The sequence below is a fragment of the Dermochelys coriacea genome, chromosome 2, assembly GCF_009764565.3.
Source record: "Dermochelys coriacea isolate rDerCor1 chromosome 2, rDerCor1.pri.v4, whole genome shotgun sequence".
Lineage (NCBI taxonomy): Eukaryota > Metazoa > Chordata > Testudines > Dermochelyidae > Dermochelys > Dermochelys coriacea.
This window is the reverse complement of record NC_050069.1, coordinates 106,265,699-106,292,251: the sequence shown is the minus strand read 5'-3', so window position 1 is coordinate 106,292,251 and position 26,553 is coordinate 106,265,699. Positions and strand designations below refer to the sequence as shown.

The following is a 26,553-nucleotide window of genomic DNA, read 5'->3' as shown; positions in this document are numbered from 1 at the left end:
CCCGGAAGACAGCACACCCTTCTATTCTCTGGATCAGCTCTAGTTACAGATCTGTCTATTCTTCTCAATAAAGAGTCCCCGATCACATAGACCTGCCTTTTCCTGGTGACAGTGCTATTCTCCAGTCTCTCCCCTGTTCCCTCTGGCTGCAAGTTCTTTCCATTCCTATTTTCCCTTATAATCTTCTTCAACCCATCCTGTATCCTCCTGGGGCTCATATTTGGTCTAGTCTCCCTTGACTCTTCCGCTTTTCCTATAGGACTAGCCTCTCTTCTCTTCTTCCTTACCCTTCCACCTTCAACAAGTACCTGCTGAGCCCCTTCTTCATTTTCCAACTCTGCAAACCTGTTCCTAAGCTCTATTTCTCCTTCAATAGCCCGTCTTTTCCTCTGCCTGGTTCTTTGAGTCACATGTTTCCACTGACCACTTTCCTCACCCAGTCTCCCCTCAAAATTCCCCAGCCCTGCTTCCATCCGTGAGTCTGAGCTTTTCCCTTCAGATACCTCATATCTTTGCTCCATCATCTGCTCACACCCCTTCCTAAACTCAACCAGACTTTCCACCTGCATCTCCAAACCTCGGATCTTTTCCTCCATTAGCTCTATCAAACGACATTTCATGCAGAAAATACTCTTACCGGTTCCCCCCTCCAGGATCATGTACATACCACAGCTTCCACATCCAGTCATCCTCAATGTGTCTTCCACTACAGGAGTCACTCCCACAGCTGCCTCCATATCTGTCATCACCTTCCTACCTAAATCCTGTTAATCTGGGAAACACAAGGCACACCAAAAAGACCACCCCCACCAGCAAAAGCAAACCCCAAACAAGCACCACAATCCAAACTTCCCGTCCAAACTCCCACTCAAACTCCCCTGTTTAGAGCTCCGTTTACTAGCTCCTGTGCCGCTGCAGCTGTCTGTGCCGCTGCCTGACTACCTTTATAGGACCCCTAGTCAGAAGCCTTTGTCCTTGATCTTTCCAGATGAGACATGACAAAATCGTGTACTTAGTGTGTTTTGCTGTTGATATAGTATAAGAGTTGCCATTGAAGGCTGCACTCACCCGATCTTCCTCTTCTCGGAGATCTGGCATGGTGCTGATACAGAGACTGACTGCAGTGATGGCAACAAAGGAGACTGATATACAAGCAAAGATCTTTCCTGGTATCCCTGAATGAGGGTTCTCCACCATATCCCTGAGCTTTCTCATGCACAAACCCAAACGGCTATTGTCCTGGAAGGCACACTGCGGTGTTTCATTAACCATCATCTCCCTCTCATACAGCATGGCCTCGGCTGCCTCCTCCTCCTTCTGTTGCAATCTTTTCTTACAGCACCACTCCAGGTGTTCCTCTTCTATCCCCCAGTACACCAGCTCCTCTTGGAAAGAGAGGGCACACATCTCCCTTAGAAGCCTCAACTTCCCAGCTGTCAGGAAAGTCATGATGGTCCTGAAGGCACAAGGGTTACGGTCGAAAAAAAACTCATTGCAGCTGACATCATAATCATCACAGATGTCCATGATCTCATCATAGTTGTTACAAGATTTTAGTTTTCCAAGCCTGGTCAAAGGGCAGTTCTCCAGCGTGGTCCACGGAATCCTGTATTTAATGCCACCTACATTGATGATCACATGCCTGGTTCGGTCCTCTAGATGGGCTAAGCAGCACAAGTCTTCCCCAGGGTGAAGAAGCTTGGCTTTTTTGTAGAAGAATCCTTTCTTGGTCTGTACCTCGCACAGGTTTTCCAAATTGTTGTAGGAATACGAAGTGAACTTGGGATCTGCGTTCCCGGTGAGCAATGCCATTTCCTGATACATTTATTACGTTCATGGAGGTATCCGATCTACTCAGAGAAAGATTATAAAGTGGAGACAAGTGGCCAATCTGCAAAAGGAAATTAAAAAATGACAATTAGGGCTTCAATAGAGAAAAGCAATTCCACAACAATGTTTTCTCTGCAGTTTTTAAAATTTGGTTTGCATTTTAGGATGAGTCTTTTAGGACCCACTCTGCTTTCATCCCCCTACCTTGGTACCGAGAAGCACTCCTCACAGCAATCAAATAGAAAGCTGGGTTCATGCCGCTGGAGCCTACTATGCAGCTCCAAGTGATGACCAAAAGGGAGTGTGTGTAATGCATCATCATTGTGACCCAATCCTTTCTAGAGGAGTAATGCCCCAGTCAGTCCATCACGGGGCGGAGGGGGGGAAGAGTTTGTATGGCAGCACGTTAAAATGGAAATCGCCATTGGCCTGGAAGTCTAACAGGGTATCAGATAAGGCTTCATTGAAAGACCTTTTATTTATTCTGACAAATCCAGAGGATGCATCTACTATGGTATAATCCAGTGGTGAGAGTGCAAACCTCTTTCACAATCAGTGTTCATCTACTGATATGGTTCAACTACTTTTCAATTAACATGGCTGTGACAGGGCGCTGGGTAAGGAGTGCTTAACCAGCCCTCTGCCATGCCAGCCCCAATTCAGGGGAGTAAATTGGAGCTGGCTGAATAGGCCTGTACCTGCCTGGCAACTAGCAACAGCTGCCAGCCTAATTAGCCAGGGGTTATGAAAGGGCTGTGAGGGTGGGGAGAAAGAGAAAAAGAAAAAGTGAGAGAGAGCAAGAGAGAGGCAGGCTGGCTGGCTGGCTGGCCAGAGGGGCGGCTCTGGTCTGCTGCTTGTAAAGCCTGGCTGCAGGGCCTTCCTTACCCATACGCAAAGTACGCATCTGCGTAGGGCACCAGGAAATTTGGGGCACCACATTTCTTGGTGTCCTGCGCAGCTGCATGCAGCTCCAGCCCCTGCCCCTCCTCTTCCCCATGGCCCCCACCCCAACCTGCCTCTTCCCGCCCCCACTCCCTTGAGGATTACAGCAGGGCTGGGCCTGCAATCACCAGCAGCGGGAAGTGCAGGGACCTGGCCCCAGACACGCTGCCAGTGAGTGCTGGGCGGTGGTTCCCCCCCTGCCTCCCAAGCCAGCCCCACCACGGAGGCCTGGGGCCAAACCCCGCCTCCCCCCCCAGCTGCCTGGGTACCCCCCGGGGTGGGGCTATGTGGGGCCCCAGAATAGCTAGGGACGGCCCTGCCTGGCTGAGAAACAAACCTGTTTATAGCTAGTAAGGTGGTGGTGGGAAATAGCTACACATACAGTGTATTGGTGATTGCATCAACCTGAGGCATTCCTGACTGCTTTGTGAGGGCATCGGGGCAGAAGCAAGAGGGGCCCAGCTGCACCTCACTACACCGACTTCACGGTTCGCATATGGCGTGCAGTTTGTGTAGCTATCATACTGTATGAAAACAATCTTTAAGAGGGTCATATTTTGATTCTTATAATTTGGAATAACCAAATCAGCAATGCTCCAGCATGTGGTGTATGGAAATTCAAGAACTGCAGTGATAGATGCGGTTACTGCACCTTTGAGAGCTGGAATGTTCTGACCTGCCAAAGTTCCAAAGGAGACTCATTAGTCAGCAGCAGTCACAGCTGGAGATAGTTGGAGACTGAAATCTAAGAATGAAGTGGGGCTGGAAGTAGCTTGTAAACAGAGGACCCGCTTGCTGTGCTAACTTGGGACCAGATGTTGTTGCATAGTTACACAGTAGCTTTTACTCTCTCTGCGAGAAGTTCCACTGAAATTTGCTTAACAAAAGTCAAGCTGGACTGGAGCACTGGGGACCATATGTTAGATCTGGCTAATGGAGCAACAGATTTCAATCAAGTAAATTGAGGAACCAGAGAAGCAAGTGACAGCTGCTCTTCCTGACTGGCATTTTTGATCTAAACACCAGGCATGAAAGTCTGTCTGTGGAAGTTACGGTGAGTTTTGCCATTGGCTTCAGTGGGGCCAGGATTTCACCCCAATTCCCTAAACAACTCTCAAGAAGTGGGGACAAGTTTCTAACTTTTTCCCCTGAGGGGGAAGTCTCTGGTTGGAAAGTCTTTCTTTGTGATGGACCAGGGCAGAAGAGCTTAATCTGCTGCTGTTCTGAATGTATCGGGCATCAATCGCAGCTCCAGGCTTGAGTAAACATTGGAGTTTACATCTCACCTTCACCCCCTAAACAGAACCACTCTTTCTTGCACCACTGTCCTCAAATCTCTTAAATGTATTTATTCAGCATCTGTTGCCTGTTATTCTGCTCTCAGTGCCACTTGTCTACAGAGCTCTGAGCCTCTCTATTCTCCACCCATTTTCCTCCTGAAGCAGTGTACTAGGTCTCAGGTACTCTGGAATTATAGCAGGGGAACACTCAAAGCCTCTTGGGCTGTATAAAGACCTTTGTAAGTAAGTAAGGAAAATAAACAAGCATTGGAGCTCTGGGCCTCCAAACAGAAGGTCGGACTGAAAGTGGACTACAGGTGGGGAGCAATTTTATTTGGAAGAAATGGCTCTATAACTAGGTAGAAGAGCAGAGAAAAAGCTATGGAATGAGGGATAGTTTAACAGCACTGATGTCAGGATGGTGAGAATTCAACAACTGGGGTGAAGGTAACATGTTCCAATTCACTTTCCATCTCATCTGGTTTCCCATTCACATGTGCTAGAAAGAAAACTGAATATGAGCATTCTAGTGATTAGAGTATCAGACTGGAACTCAGAAGACCCGGGTTCTATTCCTAGTTCTGCCACTGGCCCGCTGGGTGATCTTGGGCAAATCACTTCACCTCTCAGTACCTCATATTCCCCATCTGTAAAATGGGATAATAGCACGGACCTTCATAAAGAGCTTTGACATCTAGTGATGAAAAGTGAGATATAAGAACTATGTATTATTATACATTCAAAGACAAAATCACAGTAGCTCTTCTTTCCTTTGGTCTCAATCACTCCTTAGATAGATTAAGCCAAAAGACCCCCCAGCATCAAATGACAAATGCTTATTAGTTGAAGGCATGCATCACACAATTACCGTTCTCTTCAGTTATGGTTAAGTGAATCATGCCTGCATTACTAATATAGGTCACATTCTATATACATTATTGGGAAAGAAGAATATGAGGTACCATGACATATTAACTCTAACAGATGCATTGCCTACATCCTAAATCAGAACTCTACAAGAGAAACAAAGAAAAATTGTCTGGCTCTGAAGTCTCATGTAGCCTTCATATAAGTCCAAGTCATACAAGCCTTCTGTAGGCTCCACAGTCAAAATGACAGAAATTGTATTTCTCTCTACATAGAATTGCAACAAGCGTAGGGTGGGATTTTCCAAAGTTGCATACCCAACTCCCATTGATTTTCAGTATTTAGTCCTCTACAAAAATATGTGGACAAACTAAGTAAAGTAGAAAAACACTCTACTGGAGTTGATGTCAGTTTCATCTTAGGTCAAATAAGACAGAGTAAACTGGTAGACTACACAACAACCTGTACTTTCCTTTCTCCACATTTCACAGAACTAAAGTATTTTCTGGTGAAAGCGATTAAATGTTTCTATTTATCAGATGCCTCCGAATTTGCAAAAGAAACTTGAGGCCTGAACCCAAAGAATATTTTATTTTATTAAAAAATTCCTCAGAGGGAAGGGATTTGTATGCCATTTTCTTTTCATGCCCTATCTTGCTAATATTGGAGGATGTAGACCATCCGACTGGTTTGTTGGATGCTCCATAGCATCCCTCTGCCTGGTGGTCTGTCTCAGCAGGAGCCACAGAAGGGTAACAAATTTTAACACAGCACAACTAACTGCTATGTTAGTCGGCACTAACATGGCATAACAGCTCCATCCTAGACAGTGCACTGAGAGAAAGGCTGCTATGGGAAACTTCAGTAGTCCAGAAGGAATTAAGAACCTACAAAGAATAAAGTATGGCATCTCACAGCAACTTGCATCCTGTGAAACTGGTGCTTTATCTCATGGACTTTAATGCAGCTGGGATTGCAAATACCATTACTGTCATAGTAAGGGTGCGTTGTCAACACATCATATGCTTTAAGGATGCAGCCTCTTGTTGCTTTTTGTCAGTAAGATAAAATATTATTTTATGCCACTATTCTGGGCATCATGCTTTGGTTTAATGCCTCACTTGTTATACAAGTCAACATCTGAAAAGTAATGTACATCATTTTGTGGCAAAAAGCCAGGATTTGCTTTCTTCCATCCTGCCCATCAGCATGATAATGCAGAAAAAGACCAATACATCTGCAGTATTCTTTGGAAGCTAATGCTGTGTGTATCCAATTTTCTAGGTGAATAAGAATTAAGCAGCAGCATGATGTGCATGTAGATTTTTGCATTCAGTTTATACTGGTCTTTTCATTTCCAGCTCTCTGAACTACAAAGGAGGATATGTTTTACAAAAATCCTGTTGATTAAATATCTAACTTATCTAATATCTAATCAGACATTCAGGTTTTTACTAAATTGTCACTGGTGACTGGATAGGGGATTGGTAATACCAATTGGTAATTGGTAAAGCTTTTCTCCTCTAGGTCAGCAGGCAGAATCTCAGGTCGTTTCTGAGGGCTTGTCTACACTTAAAACGCTACAGCTGTGCTTTAGTGTAGTGCTTTAGTGTAGACATGACCTACACATATGAAAGGTATTATCCCATCGGCGTAGGTAATCAACCTCTCCAAGTGCTGTCTACATGGGAATTTAGGTTGGCTTAACTACACTGCTCACAGGTGTAGATTTTTCACACCCTTGAGTGACATAGTTATGCCAGCCTATGTTTCTAGTGTAGACCAGACTTGAAAATTATATTAACAGTTGGAATAAGTTTGCTGGTGTCAGTCATGTTACTAGCAGGCAAACATCCACATAATAAAAACCACCATTACAAATGTCACCAATTGGTACCTTTTTTGGAAATGTCACTACAGAGCCAAACTACTGAATATACATGGAGCTGCATTACTCTCCCTGATACCCTTAGAAGTGGTCCCTCCAGATCATGGCTGAGACATGTTGATGGAACAGCATAGGAAAGCTTGCATGGCTGCTTCAACTGTCCAGCAGATCAACTGTTGTTCAGGCCTGCCATGCTGGCACTTTTCCTGAGCAGTAAATTCACTCTGGAATGACTGTCGTTGACTAGGTATGGAATGTATCATGATGACCTTCACAGAAATATTAAGTGTTTGTCAAATTTACGTGCGTCTTAAAATACTCAGTGCATGTTGATGTTCTCAAGTCTAAACTACTCACATACCTTCAGTGAAGTGGCAGTCAAAATGTCACTTTAAAATCCAACACTTCCAGAAATGATGTTACAGCATCAGTCAATTGGCATTTCTCTTATTTAATCAACACATGGGTAGACGAGGAATGGGGGTATCAAAACATACACCCTATGGGTGGCTCAGAATGTACTTCCCTGACTGGAGTTATCTGAATTTTTATATTACTTTGTGCTAATCACATTAGGTGGAATAAATCTAAACCGTCAGCAAAGCATTCAGCCACAACAAAAAATATATATCTATTATGAAATTAGGCATGGCCAGGTTTAATTTATATCGTACTGTCTTATGAGAAAACTTATGGCTAGGTACAGTGGTGATCACCTCACTGCACAACTGGCCCATAGGAAAGTCTGGGCCTGATGCTCTCCTCAATGTAAACGAGGAGTAGGTCTACAGAAGTTAGTGGAATGACCCTGGCTAAAACTGGTGGAAGTTCAGAATCAGGTACTGTGCCTTTTTCATGACAACTACCACAGACTTGTATTGACTTCGTACCTCTGGCTGCAAGACAGTATATCATGGGTCAGATTGAATGGTGCACACAGAGAGGAATTTTGCCACAGCTGCCCAACTAAGAATTTGTGCCGTCAGGGTAGGGGACCCTCAGGTGGTATAGCTGGCTCCTATGGCAACTGCCTCCCACCCCAGTATGGGCTTGGGAGTGTATGAAGGAAAGGGAGAGGCAAATCACAACTCTGCTCTGCAGATTCCCCTAGAGGATCATAGCCAGCAATTATAAATTAAAGCAGTCCTAAGGCTGGGTCAGCTTGAAATTCAGGGGACTGAAATCAGCTGTCCATTATACTTAGCAGATCTTTGAGTAAGAGCGAATCTGGCCCTGTGTGTGGTGGTTGTTATTTCAAAATGCAGTGCAAGGAATATTTTTTAAAAGATTACTATGGGCTGATTGTGCATGGAGGAGAAAATTATCCACAGTATTTTCCATTAAAAAAACCCTGAAACCTTGAGAGAAAACATTTTTTCTCTGCCATATATGAAAAGGACAGGAGTCACATCTTCTATGATCTGCGACTTGCAGATGTCTTGTTTTAAATTGTATTTCTTGCACAACAGTTCAAAGATGATGTAAATCTTCAACCTCTAACCATGGCTTCATAAGAAGATTTGTATGGAATATTTTGACAAATGATGTAATCCATTGAAGAGATAGGTAATCTGCCACCCACACCTCCTGCTACACACCCCTCTATGAATACATGCACTCTTCACCACCCACTCCTCTAGCAGCTACCTTCTTTCATCTGGGCCATTTGGCGTTGCACAAGGGACTACTAGTCTAAAATTGGCTCCAAACTGGGATGAATGTCCTCACTCCATCTGCTGTTCTAAATTACGAGGTACTGTAGGGTTTTCTTTTTTTTTTTTTTAGCACTGAGTTGCTGAAGACTATGGGGCTTTTTAGGAATTCGGATTTTTAAATGTATCTTGTGTAACTGAATACATCTTGACAGAGCACAGGTTATTGTTACATGATTTAAAGTCACAGACATGAAACATATATTAGGTTGAATGCAAAATGTTTTCTCTGGAATCAAAGGAGAATTCAGGCCGTGTATCCATTCTGCAGTGCTCAAACCCTTCGGGTCAGCAGACAAGCTGGAAAGTGATGTTACTGACTGGTACCAAGACAATTCCTACATCTTATCATCATAAGATTTACAATTCATATTGTATAAAATATGTTTACAGATAGCAAAATTTATAGACATAATTTGAAAATAATCTTTGATGATCATAGAATCATAGAATATCAGGGTTGGAAGGGACCCCAGAAGGTCATCTAGTCCAACCCCCTGCTCAAAGCAGGACCAAGTCCCAGTTAAATCATCCCAGCCAGGGCTTTGTCAAGCCTGACCTTAAAAACCTCTAAGGAAGGAGATTCTACCACCTCCCTAGGTAACGCATTCCAGTGTTTCACCACCCTCTTAGTGAAAAAGTTTTTCCTAATATCCAATCTAAACCTCCCCCATTGCAACTTGAGACCATTACTCCTCGTTCTGTCATCTGCTTGCATCATGATCTTGTAGTTAAGGCACTAGACTGGGACTCAGGAGATCTGGGTTCAATTTCCAGTCATCATCATTTCTATTCTAATAGCACCTAGGTACTCCAGTCAAGAATTGGAATTGCTAGGCACTGGGCAATGAAAAGACAAGTAAAGATGGCAGTCCCTGCCCCAGAGGGCTCACAGTCTATATATTAGACAGCATGCAATAGGTGGGTGAAACAAATGGGGTGAGCATGGGTTGGGAGGATGTGGTAACAATAAAAGCAGAAAATCCAAAATCACAGGCCTGCCTCAGACTCCCTGTGTGACCTTGGGGAAGTCACTTAAGCAATCTGTGCCTCATTTTCCCATCTATACAATTACTGAAGTATGATTATTATTAAAATGGAGATAATACGACTTCATATCTCCCACATTTGGCTTGTCTTTTCTGTTCAGATTGTCAGCTCTTTGGAGCCCTTATTATGTGTTTGTACAGTGCCTAGCACAATGGGGCCCTGACCTCACAAGTTATTGGAAGTGAAATGATCAATATTAAAATGTTTTGATTGCTCTTACAAACACCCTAGATCAAAATCCAGGCTATCTGTTATAATCTTGACTAGATACAATCTATAAAAGAGGATGAGATATACATGTATTTATCAACTTTACATCTATAATATTTTCTAGGGGAAAAGCTCATGAAACCTCAAGCAGAGTGAAAAGATTGTAACTAACAATAAATGACACAGTACACAAGGCAAAGGGAAAGCATGTTAGCATTACTGAAACTGGTCTGTAGAATTCCAAAAATGTAATTTTCTTTGTCCACAGAAGATGAAACTTGCCTCTCTCTCAGTTTATGACATGAATATCAAGAGGAAACCATGGCATGCATGAACTATTCAGCAACAGTCTTAGCTATCTGAAAAAAAAGAAAGGACTATTCAATGTTCTTTCTTTTATTAGATGCTTTGTGTCCTAAATGTAAAATTTCTTTTTCAATCCAGGAATGAGGCTTCCCCCTCCATTCAGGTGGAAAATAGTCAGTTTATATTTAAAAAATAAACTTGTTTTCAAATTCTGAAAAGACTGTTTTCTAATAACAGGATTTCAGGTCAGAAATCCAGCACTGAATTTTTGCCATGCTATAGGATGATCTGAAACAATTCAATTTGTTAAATGAGCTAACTAAGTTAACATGACTCCAGTGCTGTAATTATTTCCACTTGTGCCTAGATCTATTTGTATCTATTAGAGATATTGAATCATCTGCTACTATTGCTGTCATAAATATAAAGGGAATGGTAAACACCTTTAAAATCCCTCCTGGCCAGAGGAAAAACCCTTTCACTTGTAAAGGGTTAAGAAGCTAGGATAACCTCGCTGGCACCTGACCAAAATGACCAATGAGGAGACAAGATACTTTCAAAGCTGGAGGGGTGTGGGGGAGAAACAAAGGTTCTCTCTATGTGTTGTATTTGCTGGGAACAGAAAAGGAATGGAGTCTTAGAACTTAGTAAGTAATCTAGCTAGATATGCGTTAGATTCTGTTTTGTTTAAATGGCTGATAAAATATGCTGTGCTGATTGTAATGTATATTCCTGTTTTTGTGTCTTTTTGTAACTTAAGGTTATGCCTAGAGGGATTCTCTGTTTTGAATCTGATTATCCTGTAAGGTATTTACCATCCTGATTTTACAGAGATGATTCTTTTTACTTTTTCTTCAATTAAAATTCTTCTTTTAAGAACCTGATTGCTTTTTCATTGTTCTTAAGATCCAAGGGTTTGGGTCTGTGCTCACCTATGCAAATTGGTGAGGATTTTTATCAAGCCTTTCCCAGGAAAGGGGGTGTAAGGTTTGGGGAGGATTTTGGGGGGAAAGACGTTTCCAAGCGGGCTCTTTCCCTGTTATATATTTGTTAGATGCTTGGTGGTGGCAGCAATAAAATCTAAGGGCAAAAGGTAAAATAGTTGTACCTTGGGGAAGTTTTAACCTAAGCTGGTAAAAATAAGCTTAGTGGGTTTTCATGCAGGTCCCCACATCTGTACCCTAGAGATCAGAGTGGGGAAGGAACCTTGACAATTGAATTGGTTGGAGCCCTATAGTTACATTATTTATTGTATGTAATCCTAAGAGATCAAAGTTTTGGTCCAATTAAGTATCTAAAAATATGGGCTCTTATCTGAACCTCCCTAGTTCTGAGGCCCCTCCTTCTGCAACTCTTCTGGCTCTCTCCCATCCTTTTTACTCCTCCCTATGCCATGAACTAGCCTTTTATTATAGTAATATTATTTGCTGGCTTCTACAGTGTAGTATAGTAGGTGTGCAAAGTGGCTTTCAGACAAATAGCAGAAAGAGTTCCCACTTTTTCACTCACAAGACTAAGACTGGTTTGTATTGTGAGTATGTCTACACAGCAAACGAAGGTGTGACTGTAGCACAGGCAAACACACAATGTACCTGAATTGTGAGATCAACTGTGGGGAAAGTGGATAAAAGTTTACAAAATGTTCCAATCACAAATGATATATAGTGATGGGGAAAAGTGTAAAAGGGAGACAGACAGGCTGAATTAGTCTAAACAAAAAAGTTCTTCTGATATAATTCAAGGCCTATGTTATGATCATGCAAAGTAAACAGGAGAAATGTGGGACCAGAAATCAATGAACCAAAATTGGTGTGTCGGAAATAAGGCCTAATTGGTGGACAAAATAATAGGGAGATGAGCTATTCCAGCCTTTTGTGATTCCTAAAAATAAAAGACTTTTTGGGGAAAATTAGTGGAGGTAAGGCAAAGGGGGACAATATGTGACTGAAAAAAGAGGAAGGAATGAGCCTCACCATCATGGCTGCTACCCCACCATATCTGGGAACCTCAGGATCTACAGTAACATTTTTGGGCCTTTGTTCTGATCCTGAGAGATGTCTTGACCTGTCCAGACCAGGCCAGAGTGGGGGACCTAGATGACATCGCCCCTTCTACCGTCTCTGGCTCACTGATGACCACCATCTGGGATATAAGACTTTATCTCCCCCCTAGACCTTTGCGTATCCTTCTCCTTCAATGCTTTATTTCTTATCTTTTCTATCCCTCTCATTTTTTCCTCCTGTCTAATAAGAGTCTGGCTTAGCTAGCCTGAACTGTGTATTTTGCAACACTGCTGTAAACCTGTGAACAGAGAGCAACTAAAAGCAATGCCTTAAACAGCCCGATGTTGGCACACGTTTGCCAGGTCTCTGAGGGGCTGATAAGACCATGTGCCATGCTTGTGTTTTTCCAGCACTGAGGCTGCAAGTGAAAGTCAACACCAGAGACAAAAGCTGTATTTTGTATCTTTGCTGTTCTCTTCTTTCCCCTTTTGTGTGCGTTTGTCTTGTTTTGTCTTCCAAGAAACAGGTTCAGACTTTAACAACAACAGCTCCAGCCCATCTCAATTAACTTCTTCTCTTTTCCCCCAAAAAGGACAGTTATTACCATCTTTTAGTACCATCTAAAACACTGTCGACTGGAGGTTTCCTTCTAAAAACTCTCTCCAGTTAAAGGGAAAGCAAACAAGGAATGGTATTAAAATGAAAGCCTTACTTAATACTGTACATTTTAAATTTGTCATCTAATTCTGTAATTTCCCCCCTTTCCCTGCCAATATCTTTGATAAAAGGTTTAAAGGATTTTAATGAAGTGCTTGCCATGGAACTAAGCAGGCTGAGGTCTCTGTATATCAAACCCTGAACCTTTTAATGTTGGATAGTTACAGGATCATATTAACATCTTTGACTCTGTGTCTACATATTCCATCTAAATTAATCAAAACACTTTAACCTGTCATCTATTGTTATGCGAACTATCATTTTCAATATTACCAATAGAAATGAGAGAATTTATGACTAATTTTTTGAGTTATAGGAGTAGATATTCTTTGCAAATATGACAAAGTCTATCATTTGCACCTGTACTTGATTGTGCCCTTAGAATTGCACCTGCAGTTAGCTGTGGGTACAAAATCATGGTGGTCAGAAGCCAAAACCTAAAATTTGATCTTGACTATTGATTACTCTGACATACAGCCAGCCTAAGGAAAGGGAGGATGAAGCTATTTAAATTGCTATCTAGTGCCAGCAATTAATAGTGCAGTTTTAGGAGCATTTAATTAATTTTAAGAACCATCCAACTTGGATATCCATGACTGTGTCTCAAGACAAGCTGATTAAATAGGGGGAGCAAAGGAATCACTAATACAGTTCTTCAAAAAGGTGTGTGTAATCGGCATCAGAATGGAAACTCCATCCAGGGGTTCCCAACCTTCTAGGTCAAAGGTACCACTTTACCAGACAAAGGCCTCACTGACCTAGCCAGCACTTTTCACTTTCCAGTAAGCCGTACCTTTTCTAACTAGAAGCTCTCATCACAGTATGCACAACCAAAAGCAGCACAGAGACATGCAAGAGACAAAATTAAACCAGACCGATGGAAAACAGGCAGTGAAAAAGGAGGGGAGAAGATACCTTGCACAGTATAAGTGAAGAAGGGATGGACAGGGAACGGAAAATGAAAAGGAAAAGCAAAACCAAAAGCGAGAGTGAGTTAATCTACATTTTAATGTGAAAACATTACAATATACAAATAGCTGATATATATATATATATATATATATATATATATACACACACACACACACACACACTTAACATCCAATAACTCCCCTCAATTCAGCACAAACCTGTTTTAGAAAATTTATTTTATGCACACACAAAAATGTTTATGGTAAAGTTATACCATAGTAGAATTTATCACCAAGATAGCTTCCCCCTCATCAGTTCAACCTGGGGGATTTTAGTTTTGTGGAGGAGGAGGAGGAGGAAAGGGTTTGGAAATATCAGGTTAGGAGAAAATGCAGGATCTGTCAAGGAGGCAGAGGTGGTACAAACTGGAGGAAAGGCCATTCTGGGGGACTACAGAACTTTGAGAAGCTGCCCCATATTAAGTGGATGTGCTCTTTTTTTAACCATAATCTGTTGCTAAATACAGTGGAAGCCATAAAAATAACACAGGTTGTTATCTGCATGGTGAAGACAAGATAATTTTTTGGCTACAACCCATTTAAACACTTTAGCATCAAAGCGTTTGAACGATAAGTGGAGAGAACTTCAGAATCTAATGTTACTGTTAAAGAAATGGGGTTAAATCACCAGTTATTTAAGAGAAAATTAAAAATAGCATCAATTATTTTCTATTGGCCTGATCCATAACCGACTGTAACCAATGGGAGTCTTTTCATGGCCTTAGATTAGCAATTTATGAAGCTACCACTATTTTAGGTACTTCCAAGGCACTGATCATCCTGATATTTCTACTGAGTACTGCATTTTAGCAGTGGAAAAATGATTCCAGTGTAACACACACACGTGTGTGTGTGTGTGTGTGTGTGTGTGTGTGTATATTACAGGCAGAGCTGGTAATACTATTATTAATGTTCCCTGATATTTCCAATTATAAACCAGTCTTCAGTTGCTTATAACTTCATCAAACTAACCATTTGGGCTAAAATTTTACATACCCAGTGTCTGCCTCAGGCAGATTTCGTTTTTTTTTAAATTTCAGCCCAAAACAGTTCAGTGGTTTCTGAGAACAAGTCCAGGGAAAACAAACAAACAAAACATTGTTTTCACCAGACTTCTTTCCTGTCTGGGTCTATGTCTAAAGTTTCATTGGAATCAGCATTTTCTGATGGAAAACTTCCATCAGAACATTTCCAACCAACTCTAATTATTAGAAAGTCTTTAATTACATGATCACATACTAGTTTTTCCACAGGACCTCTGCGTCATTCAGTGCACAGGCTAGACAGTGCTCTAGAGATGAATCAGTGTCTGTAAGATCCCTGCCTCATCTGTTGTAGAAATTGGGAGGTGTTTAGTGAATGAGGCAGGGGACTGTAGGAAGAGAAAGGAGGGTCTCATGGTTATGGTAGTTGACGGCTGCTCTGGAGAACTGGATTTTATCCCTGCCTCTTCCACAGAGTTCCTGTTTGATGCTAGTCAAGTCACATAAACCAAACTTTTCACATGTGGTCACTAGTTATGTGTTCCTCGTTGTCTTCGTGCCCAATTTGAGACCCTGGGGCGTGATTTGCAGAAGTGCTAAGCACTCACAGCTGCAGCTGACGTTAGTGGGAGCTGCGTTTAAGTTATAGAGTGCTATATACACATTGGCAGATCAACCACTGGGCTGATGGGGCCTGTGCCCAGGGGCCCTGGCCAATTGGGGTGCCCCCACGCCCTGCCAGGAGCACTGGGCAGGCGGAGCGGGGCAAGCCCCTGCTCCCTGACCCCATTTCCCCAACAGGAGCACTGGGGGGGCAGAAGGGGGAGAGCACGGTGGACTACAGGCAGAAGGGGTGGGAAGGGGTCCCCACTTGCTTTGGCCCAGGGCCCCACAAACCCCTAATCTGCCTGTGTCTATATACCACTGAAAAAATCAGGCTCTATGTGTGTCAAATTATTAATCCAAAATTAATGGAATCTTCTAACTTTGTGCCTTAGTTCCCCATTTATAAAATGGGGATAATCCCACCTCACAGGGTGTTGTGAAAAGAAATTCATTAGTGTTTGTGAAGCACTCAGATGCTACTGTGATGAGTGCCACAGAAATGCCCGTGAGGAAATTAACAATTCTGTCTTCAGAGCAGAGTTGGAATAGTGTGCAGTAAGTAAGGCCTGGGGACACTCATTGAACAATAAAGAAAAACAAAAATATTGAATAGCTGCTCAGTAAATGAGCACTGAAAATAGAACGCAGGAATCCTGGTTTCCAGACATGTTTTCAAACCAGAAGACACTTCAGATCTTGTACAGTATACATATTCCATTTTTATAATTAATAAAGTTTCTTTGTCTAGAGTGAAAGGATAAGTTCTCTTAAGTTGTCTTCTGTATTATTTTCAAGTTCCTATATAACCTTTAGCATAATACACCTACATTTTGCAGCATTTCAGATGTGGTGGACTAGCACTTCTTTAGCAGCAAAAAGTAAATTTTAAAAATGAATGTTTTTACTGAATTAAATATGAAAATAAATAATATAATCAGTGCAGTATCTTTTGTCTATTTATTTTGATATTCAATTCAAAACACTTTTGAAGTGTCATTCACTTTTATGACAATTCTGTATTTTCAATTTTGAATGCATCTCAGATTTTTATACTGACCCACCTGCACTGTAGAAGTTGACAGGGGAAAACTGGAGGTTTTTAACTTCTCGTAAGAGCAGCTGGGAGTTTTAACTTCCGATAAGGCATAGGACAGTGGTCCCCAAACTTTTCAGGGTCATATCCCGCCCTTTACCCTTGTCTTCCTCCCCCCCCCCCCCGCCAGGAGCCAGGGTTGGGAGTGGAGCTGCAGCTTCCTGGTGGAAGGGTGAGGGAAGACATGGCATGAGGTAGGGGGGCCAAGGCTGGGGTCACAGCTATGGGCAGATCTGGGGCTGGGAAAAGAGCCACAGCCAGGGGCCGAGGCTGGGGGTAGGGTTGCCAACTTTCTAATCACACAAAACTGAACACGCTTGCCCTGCCCCTTCTCAGAAGCCCTGCACCTCACTCACTCCATCCCCCTTCCCTCCATTGTTCACTCTCCCCCACCCTTACTCACTTTCACCGGGCTGGGGCAGAGGGTTGGGGTGAGGAAGGGGGTGTGGGCTCTGGGGTGGGGCCAGGGATGAGGGGTTTGGAGTGCACAAGGGCTGGGGCAGGGGTTGGGGTGTGGGAGAGGGTTTGAGGTGCGGGCTCCAGCCAAGCAGCGCTTACCTCGGGCGGCTCCTGGAAGCAGCCGGCATGTCTGGCTCCTATGCGGAGGGGCCAGGGGTCTCTGTGCGCTGCCCTCACCCACAGGCACAACCTCCCACAGCTCCCATTGGCCAGGATTCCCGGTCAAAGGGAGCTGTGGAGCCAGTGCTCCTGGTGGGGGCAGCACACGGAGCCCTTGTGGCCACTCCTGCAACTAGAAGCCGGACATACTGGCCGCTTCTGGGAGCTGCGTAGAGCCAGGACAGGCAGGGAGCCTGCCTTAGCTCCGCTGCACCGCCAACTGGACTTTCAGCTCTGTGGGGTCCCTGTTCAACTGGGCATTCCAGTCAAAAAACAGACACCTGGAAACCCTATCTGAGGGTGGGGCTGGGGCCGAGCTGGAGCCGTGGCCAGGCAGAGATAGGGGCTGGCAGTCAGGGCCACAGCCAGGTGCAGAGCTGTGGCCAGGCCACAGTTGGGGGCCTGAGGCTAGGGGTGGGGCCAGGCACAGGGTCAGAGCAGAGCTGGGGGTGGAGCGGGGCTGGGTGATGCTTCCTTCCCTCCCCCTGTGGAGGTTGGCCTGGGTCCCGCAACACCCCCCAAATTTTCCTCTGTGCCCCCCCTTAAGAGGTCATGCCCCACAGTTTTGGGACCACTGGCATAGGAAGTGGTTTGGATTTTTGTTATGCAGAAGGTAGCAGATGATTTTGGCTCTTGTGAGGAATGGATACATCTCCTCCCTCTCTCTCCCCCCCGCCCCCATTGTGGGCAGGGATGGAAGTGACTTGACACTTTTTGAGGAGGCTTCTTTAGTTCCTCACACCAGTAATAGCTGTTCCACTTCCACCAGCCCAATACCCACTACTACTCCACACACTGATTAAGTACTTTCACTAAATGTGTCTGCTAACATGACGAGTAGGTAATGTTGATATTTAAGTTGACTTAATTAAGCTTCAGTGTTAACAACGAATTGAGATGATGGGGTGAGCATTACCGAAGGCCTGGATTCTTTACCTCTCAATGTCATTATTTCAGGCTGTTTGCAAAGCCAGAAAGACAATGCTTCATTCACTACATTGAGCAGGTTAATCTGTAAGACCATCAGTACCACAAACTTGTATTTTTAAATGAACATATCTGTACAATTCTGTAGCGAAGAGTGGGTTCTGCAGAAAATTCAGTGTCTTTGGAGCCAGAACATGGCTTCCTGATTATTTGTAGCGTTTTCTATGATCTCCTGAATCCTTTTCAAATAGCTCCAACTTCAACAGCATTGGAACAGCTCTAGGAGCTAGAATCAGAAGAATTAATAATTTTGTGTAATAAGTGAGAAAAGTTCACTGACATCTTGCTGGAGAATGTCAGTAGGCCAGAAGGTAAGAGAACACACTCCAGGCTGGTATTTTGGGACAAGCACCTCATCATTAAAAATCAGAGATGCTGGATTCTAATAACCACACACCCTGCCAGCCTGGTGTGGTTGCTGACTTGGTTCTATGGGGACACTTGTATAAGGAGGGTTATTGGGACAGTTAAGAAACAAATTTCAAAGTTCAAGGAAGAATCCAGGCCTTTGGTAATGCAGTTACAGAGGTCACTTTATAACATCTCTACTACTGACAGGTTTTTGTTGCTGAGCAGTTGCCTCCATGCTGACTAACGACAGGCTGGTCATAAAGCACATTGTTTTGCAAGTGCTATCAACAGTAAATCACTGTCATATACAGCGGTGTTGTAACCTTGTTAGTCCCCATCATCGCGTCAGTTCCCAATACCTCAGTCACACTCCCAGCTTGTGAGGTTCCCTCCCCCCATGTTGTCATTTCTTAAATCTTATTTTAATCAGGGAAATGATCCATCTTTCAAGCTGCTTCATTTAATAGTCAACAGAACGCTTCCTTCTGACGAGAAAGTGCCAAGAGTTACACTGTATGAGGCAAAATGTATGGCTTTCCCCCCCCCCTCCATAACAAGTATCTCAGAGGGGTAGCGTATGTGTGTATAACAGCTCTCCGATACTAGTACTGAGTGCTACAAACAAGGGTACAGCAAGTTTTAGTTACCCTTTGTAATGGTCCTCATTCGCAGTTTGGTTGGGAAGCATGGCCTAGTAGTCAAGGCTTCAACCCATGCCCAGCGGGGGGGAAGGGGGGATGGGTGGGTTGTTCGTAGGCGAGCCTGGGCCCTCCCGCTCCACTGGACTCCAACCCAGGGCCCTATGGGCTACCAGTGGTCTGGCAACCGAGGCTGCTGTCCCTGGGCCACTTCCTATCTTCCCTACCCTGAGTCAGCTTAGTCCAAGGCTTTCCCCTGCTGGGGGAGTCCAAATAAAGAAAATAAGAGGGGATTACCAATGTCCAGGGTCCACATACAGGGGAGAGAGAGGTACTTCCCGCTCTGATTGTTTCTGCAGTGGGTCCTCCCTTCCTTCAGGGAGGGCCCTTTTGGGGCAGTTGTATCAGAGACTTCAGCCTTCCCTCTTCTCTGCACTGCTGGAGCTTTGGGCTACAGGCCTGCTCTCTTCCAAGTCTACCCCCAAATGAGCTAATTCCCTGTTTTTTAATTCCTCCAGCAAATGGAGCATTTGGGCTGTCTGGGCCCAAAATAATCCCTTAACCCCTTTTTGCCCACTGTGGGGTTTGTTCACCCCATCACACACGTTTTATTTATCTTAGGGGTTTTACTTCCCCAACAAAACCTCATTATTTTATTCTGTTTTCTTACTAACAAGCAATTCCTATTGTTAACTTGAATAAACAGTGGAAGAAATGTGTGTGCTACAATACCCACCCAAAATTTAACAAATATAATATTTCATAAAATATTAATTTCAAATCCATTTGCTTTCCCATACAAAAGAGTAAACAAACATTAGTGTCTAAAAATCCAAGTAAGGAACTATGAATAAGTAGACAATATCTACTTCATGAGTGCACTGGAGAGGAAAGCATGTAATTTGATTTGTACTGCATAATTTCTTTTGTATTATTTTATTTTATACTTTAAATGACCTCATTTTGCTTGATGTGTTTTGCAGTCTCAGTGTCTTACTCTTCTGTAGGACCATCTAGCTTAGGTTTTTCTTGAGCAGTCATTGCCATCATATCTAAGTAATTCCTGCAAGGTGCTGAGCGCCCTCGCCTTCCATTGAATCAGGCCATATACTAGCCATAAGGTATGGCTAGTACCTTAGACCTTGTGATGTTGGAAACACCTGGTGCAAGTGAAAATGTTCATCTGACAAACTAGTTTAGCAAGAGAACCTGCTGGTATTTTACAATTCATCTAACTCATACTGTAAATTTCTGCGTCTGCGGAGTGCTTACATTTTTCTAGCTGGAAATGATAGCTGCATGATCTGCAAAGGAAACGAAGTGTGAAATAAATATGAGTGCTAAGTAAATGCAGATGTTTTACAGTTACACAGAAAGCGTGGGAGAGAAAGAATACTTAGCTAAACCTCTAGTGGTCAGCTAAGGAATGTAAATTGCAATATTTCAGATAAAATAGGATAATGGGCTCAGATCACCTGGTAGTTTTATGCTTACACGATATCAGTATTACAAATAGACTAATAAATAAGGAATAAATACATAACTTCTGAAACACTAGGAGAATCCGGTGTAATTGACTGAATAGCGACAAACATGAAAAAGACTCAGATACTGTCCAGAGCAGCTACATCCTTATCCTTAAAGCCCAATCCAGCTGAGTACTGAGCACCCTCAACTCTCACAGAAGTCAGTGAGTGTCGTGTATGCTCAGCATCTTGTGGAAGGTGCTCTGTATCTCACCGAATCAGCCCCCTAATGTGCAATATCACCAGAGGGAACCACTGCAATGATCTATATAAATGGTACTTACACCTGCCCTGGCTAGAAAAAATACACTCTCTCACTCAGGGCCAGATAGTTGCTGGAGAGGCTGTGGTTTGAGGCTCCTTCAAACAAGCAGTATAGGTTGTGGGATAATGTACATGAGGTAACAAGAGTTCTGAGCCAAGATTAGTCACTCTCTAAGTACAGACATTAGTAGGTTAGGGCAAAGGGAGGACAAGGGTTACTGCTGCGATTCTTAATGGAGCCAAAGGGAGTCAGGCCCCCAACTTGCAATGGTTTTCAATGGGAATTCGGTCCCAGATTTTCAAAGGTATGTAAGTGCCTATGTCCTATTGAATCCATGGGGGTTAGGTGTCTAAATACCTTTGAGGATCTGGGCCTATGTGCAAATCTTCGCCGGTAAAGTCTGCAGATGATACAAGGATTGGTGGGATAGAAAAATAATGAGGAGGACAGGATATTGTTTTGGAGTAATCAGGGACATGATCAGGCGGGGCTTAATGAAGGAACAAGCCATGGACAGGAATGAATAGCAATGATGTACCACTCCCTGTGTATACAAAGTTGTTCTGGGATGAAAGACCAGAATTTACTGATGAATATTCCTCTGAATTCTCCTACACAATGGTCATGCAACTACTAACACCCAATATTTCAATTTTGGCCACTTACTGCAACTGGCCTTTTCTCTGTTGGGTTTTATTGTATCCTGTAACCTCACTGCCCAAATATTGCTCTTATCCTTTCATGCTCTGCATAGTACCAGGTCACCCTTTTTATTACTGCTGCCTACTCATAGCTGAATCTGTCTCTTCCTTTGCCAGAGCATAAAGAAAGCACCTTCTCCCTCTGTGCCATCCTCCTACCTGCCACTATCCTCATATATATTTAAACAACCAAATCAGAGGAACCTCCTGAGATGTCTATTTCACATACGATGATCTGACACAATCTGGCCTACATCTGAGTAATTGCCACTCTCTGTTCAAGTCATTCTCCGTTAGAGCAATATATTTCCTTTTCACACAAGTCTTCCCTCCAAACACAACTTCCCACAGGTACCAGTCCCACCTCCTCACTATCAGTGGCCATTTTCTGACATACTACATTTTTTTCCATTTTTCTCCTTTCTGTTCAAGGCATTAACTTTGGTCCCTTGAAAGATGACGTTCTGCCTGCCTGCCAGGAGATCAGACAGTAATACAGCTACTGCAGCTTTTTCCTACGGACACTTCTTCTCTCCTGGATTCTGTAAATCCCTCTGCTTTTCATCCTCACTTTAGTTTCCTTGTATTCCTCTGACCTGCTGTAATTTGCAGCTTTTTTTCAAGGTTTCCATTTTCCTGCCTTCACTTTCTGCTTCCAGTCGCACCCTTGAAATGGGTGGCAATTACTAAAGGAATCCACATTTATCTCTGAACTCCTCCCCATCACCACTTTTCATAGGGGAAAAGAAGGTATTTATCTCTGAACTCCCCCCCCCCCCGCCCACACACACACTTTGATTTCCTGCAGCCAGATTCTATAACTGGCTGCAGGAAATTCATCCCTTCCTCATTCCCCTGTCATTCCCAGATGGCAAATGTGGTTGTGGGGGTGGAAGGTGAGGCATCACCTCTCAGGAGCAAGAATTCCAGAGAGGTGCTACAGTGGTCAGTGGTTGTGGGGATGTTTCTGAAAGTACTTGGGTAATCTGTGATTATTAAAAAAACAGCCTTACTTATACCGTACATGATAGCTTTGAAGAGAAGCAAAGTTTCCTGAAGCAAAATTACAAAAAACTGAAGTCAAAGTAAATCAAGCCCATATGCACTTCTTTAAAAATCCTATCAGATTTGTTAGGCATGATCTTCCTTGGATGAATCCATTCTCAAATAAGCATACGGATTTCGACATAGAACGCCTAGTTTTTAGAAGAACCTCATCTCTTCTGATTTTGCACCTGGAAATAGTTACCGGTGCAATGCTTCACACAGTCATTACGGTTACATTTTATAGCATGTAGAAATCAGGTAGCGACTGTGTCCTATAAATTGTGGGTGCACTTTATTTGCAACCACAGTATTGTACCTGAAAATAGGGGAAATTTTATAGGCATTAGGCATTATCAAGGTGCAAAATCAAAGGCTACTTTTCACAATCAGGACTTGATTATCCATATTCTGATTGACCAACTGGGCATTTTTGGAAATGTCACAGCAATGACCTTATCGCTGTTGAGATATGTAAATGAACTGAAAATTCAGTAGTAGTACTAGTAGCAGGCCTTACTTGCAAACCTTCACCTCTTCCCCTTTCACAATTACTAAAGACATTTTGATCTGGTCACCAAAAGCCTTTAAATTTAGTTTAGAAATGTTTGTCAGCAAACTCTTTTCCTCCATACTTCTTATGGAAGATGAAATTAACTTGTCCTCTTTGCTCACTGCTTTATTCATGAGCGTCACCTTCTTACCACCTGTACTTACTTTTTTATGAACTAATGCAAACAGGATGTGACTTTACTACTACCACACAGGAAGTGTATGAGCAGAAAATAATGTTTGTCTATGTCCTTAATAAATAATGTGTGGTGTTTTCTTTACTTCAGACCAGTGGATTGAAAAGAAGAGATGTTTGGAGTCAAATTTCCACAGTCGGATGATTTGTTTGTACAAAAAGTGTGCACACATACTCATTTGGACATAGACTGGGTAACTCGGCAACTGTCTGCTCAAATACTGCTGTACGTGATCAATATCGGTTTTGCATGTTTAAGTGGATACAGGCACACACACTGTAGGTCTTTTGAAATCTAGCCTTTGGAGTCCAGGGGACACTGTAAGATACTGTTTGATGGTGCCTGATTAATCATATCACTTGATTAATTTAAAACTAAACTAGACAAAGAATTATATTGTTCCAGTGCTGCACGGCAAGGAGATGGACAAGATGGCCCAATAGGTATTTTCAAATTAATTTCCACAATTCTAAGTCAGCCTGTTTTACAGATGTTTGTTCCTTGTTTTATTGTAACTTTTTCCAAATAATTTCTTACTCTCTAGTGACACGCTCCTTTAATTTCACCCCATTTTCTTTTTGCTTACATTTGCCACACCTCATTGCTTAATTCTTCCAGTCCAGCATCTGCAACAGGTGCTCTAAACCTTGCCAACCTCTGTCCACCTCAGTAACTAACTTCCAAATCTGTTTTGCTATTGCTAATTTCTTTTGCGCTAGATGGCAGATAATGTACTGTAAGTCTAAGGGTTATAAATTCTTGCTCAGCACTTTTCATCTCCCTTGTGTGTCCTAACCTTCCACTGATTTACCTCATTTGCTTTCACTTGGCTCTTCCTAAATTCTTTTGAAATTTGCTATGCTGAAATTCAACATCCTTATTTGGTCTCACAGCGGTAGTAATTGTAACTCTAATTAGACTATGATAAATATAGACATCTCTATTTAGTCTTGACTAATCTGATCCTGTCACTCAACACCTAGAAGTATATTTTGAGCATAGTGTAAGGCTACGACTCTGTCACGGAGGTCAGAGATTTTAACATGTCTGCAAGTTCTTTGGCTTCGATTTCAGCCCTGGGCAGTGGGGCGTGGATTTGGGCTTCTGCCCCAGGCAGCGGGGCTCAGGATTCGGCTTCAGCGTGATTTATTGCCCACGTCCTGTCTGTGACTTTTAATAAAAATACCATGCCAAAATCATTGCCTTATGTACAAACCACACAACCTTAGTTGGAAATTGTTCCTTTCCTTCATACTTTGTGTAAGGAAGCACTTGTCCTATTCAAAGAATACAGACATTTCTTAGTTTATTCCTCTGACTTCAGATTTCTCACTACATGTCAGGTACTATGTTTGAAATCACCCCTTACTACTGGTTTGCTGTTTTCCACAAACTACTTTGATCTCTGTTATCTTCTTCTCTATATTTTGCTCCTTCTTGTCAGGCTGTCTATAGCAGATTCCTTTGATAAACCTATTCTTCTATTATAATCATCTTTAGTTATAGCCATAAGAATCCAACCTTCAGTGGAGATCTGTGCAGATTTGTACTAGATGCACAAAAAACTCAGGGAGGTTGTAGATTCTGGTCACTGGATACTTGTACGAACAGGTTAGACAAACATCTGTCAGGGGTGGTTTAACGTGTATTGAATCCTGCCACAGCACAGAGGGTGGAGGCTAGATGACCTCTCAAGGTCCCCTTCCAGCCCAACTTTTCTACGATTCTACAAAAATCTTGTGTGATTGCTAGCACTTGTACTCGCCTTTGTTTAAGGACTTTTTAATGGGTATTTTGCTATAATACTTGCACTGAAAATTAATAGGCATCTCCCAAGTTCTCACAAAGTGTTAAACACAAAGCCAAACATGCGGCCACAGATCTGTGGGATAACAAACGCCCCAGAGTTGGCAGATCTCAGCCAACTAGACTGAACTACTTTCCCTTCACACTGTGATGTGTCTCCTCTGGAGCCAAATCAGCATACTTGTGCCAGTGGTTGTACTGCCATGAGCTGGTCGACTCATGGCTGCACTCTGTGATCCCTTCAAGATAGTTCACAGAGAATAAAGTGACTTAGTAATAGCTTCAAGAAGCATCAAAGTCTGCAACTTTAACTGTATGAAGTAAATAAAACATGACAATGTATTTGCTCCCTGTTTCCTACTGAGACTTAATCCCCTACTATGGCCTTGCTTCTCAGTGTGATCTATCAGCTGTGCAGATCTTTTAGAGAGGGGAATCAAGAAAGTATGCGAAAGAAAGACCATCCCATGCAGCTGCCTTTTCCCTCCATACTGCCCATCATGGCTTTTCCCATGAGTTTGCCTCACTCATTAACACACAACTGAGGGAGGGGAAAGCACACGGGCTTTTGTCATGTCTCCCGCCTCTGTTTACAGGTACCTTAGAAACATAAATCCTTTCTCAAGATTTAGCCCAAAGTCTTAGTATTTCAGTTCTTAATGTTTCCTCTTTATTCCTCTCTAAACCTTATGTATGTTATTTGCTTCAGAGCTTACAGTGCCTTGTACTTTGAGAAGTAACTATACAAATGACATCATAGGGCTCCATGTTTACTATGTCTCAATGATTTCCAGATCACTCATTCACTCAGTTTACAAGGAAAGATTTTTTTTTCCTAACTTCAATCTCAGCAAACTCAGCCTGTGATCTGAAGGTCAAACTGGGACTTTCCTGGCTCATGAATCATCAATAAAATTCAGCAAGCCAAATGCTTCTCCCATTGCCCTCCAAATATGTTTTCAGTTACTCCTGTGTGATTCTCCTGCCTTCAGTGGGACCGTAATTTGAAGGCAAATTGGAATGCATAGATGGCCCTGAAATAAAGTACAAGCCAGAACAGAACCCAGCACACTCTCCCAACTCAGCTGTGTTGTGTCTCGAGGGCAGACCATGGTAAAAATTTATCTTTGTTACTAAAATAAGCATATATGGCTCTGCATGCACACAGGAAGCAGACTTGTAAAGCCAGACAGTGCCATTTTTTATATAGACACTTTTTAGAGTAAAACTACCATATGTTATTTCCCACTTATTCACTCACATGCTCTCTGTAGGCATTTTGGTTACCCAATCTCTTTTCCTCTTTCCATTACCTTACTTTTCCCGCAACAATCACCTGCACTTTGCAGTCAACATTTAGCTGCAGTCTAATCTGCCTGTATCACTCCACAGAGTGCAAAAAAAGATTTC

General features: G+C 42.7%; 1 protein-coding gene across 4 annotated transcripts in view; it reads right to left on the bottom strand.

Moving 5' to 3' along the window:
* The window catches only part of KCNG2 (potassium voltage-gated channel modifier subfamily G member 2), an 81,910-nt gene that overhangs the window by 26,112 nt on the left and 29,245 nt on the right, over positions 1 to 26,553 (bottom strand). For 2 of the 4 annotated variants that reach the window (XM_038391061.2, XM_043508253.1), the window contains exon 2: positions 1,069 to 1,891. In XM_038391061.2, the coding sequence (XP_038246989.1) occupies positions 1,069 to 1,824 (756 nt within the window). In that variant the 5' untranslated portion in view covers positions 1,825 to 1,891. Of the gene's footprint in view, positions 1 to 1,068; positions 1,895 to 2,034; positions 2,426 to 26,553 lie in introns of those variants that run through there. The other 2 variants (XM_043508255.1, XM_043508252.1) reach the window with 2 other exon arrangements.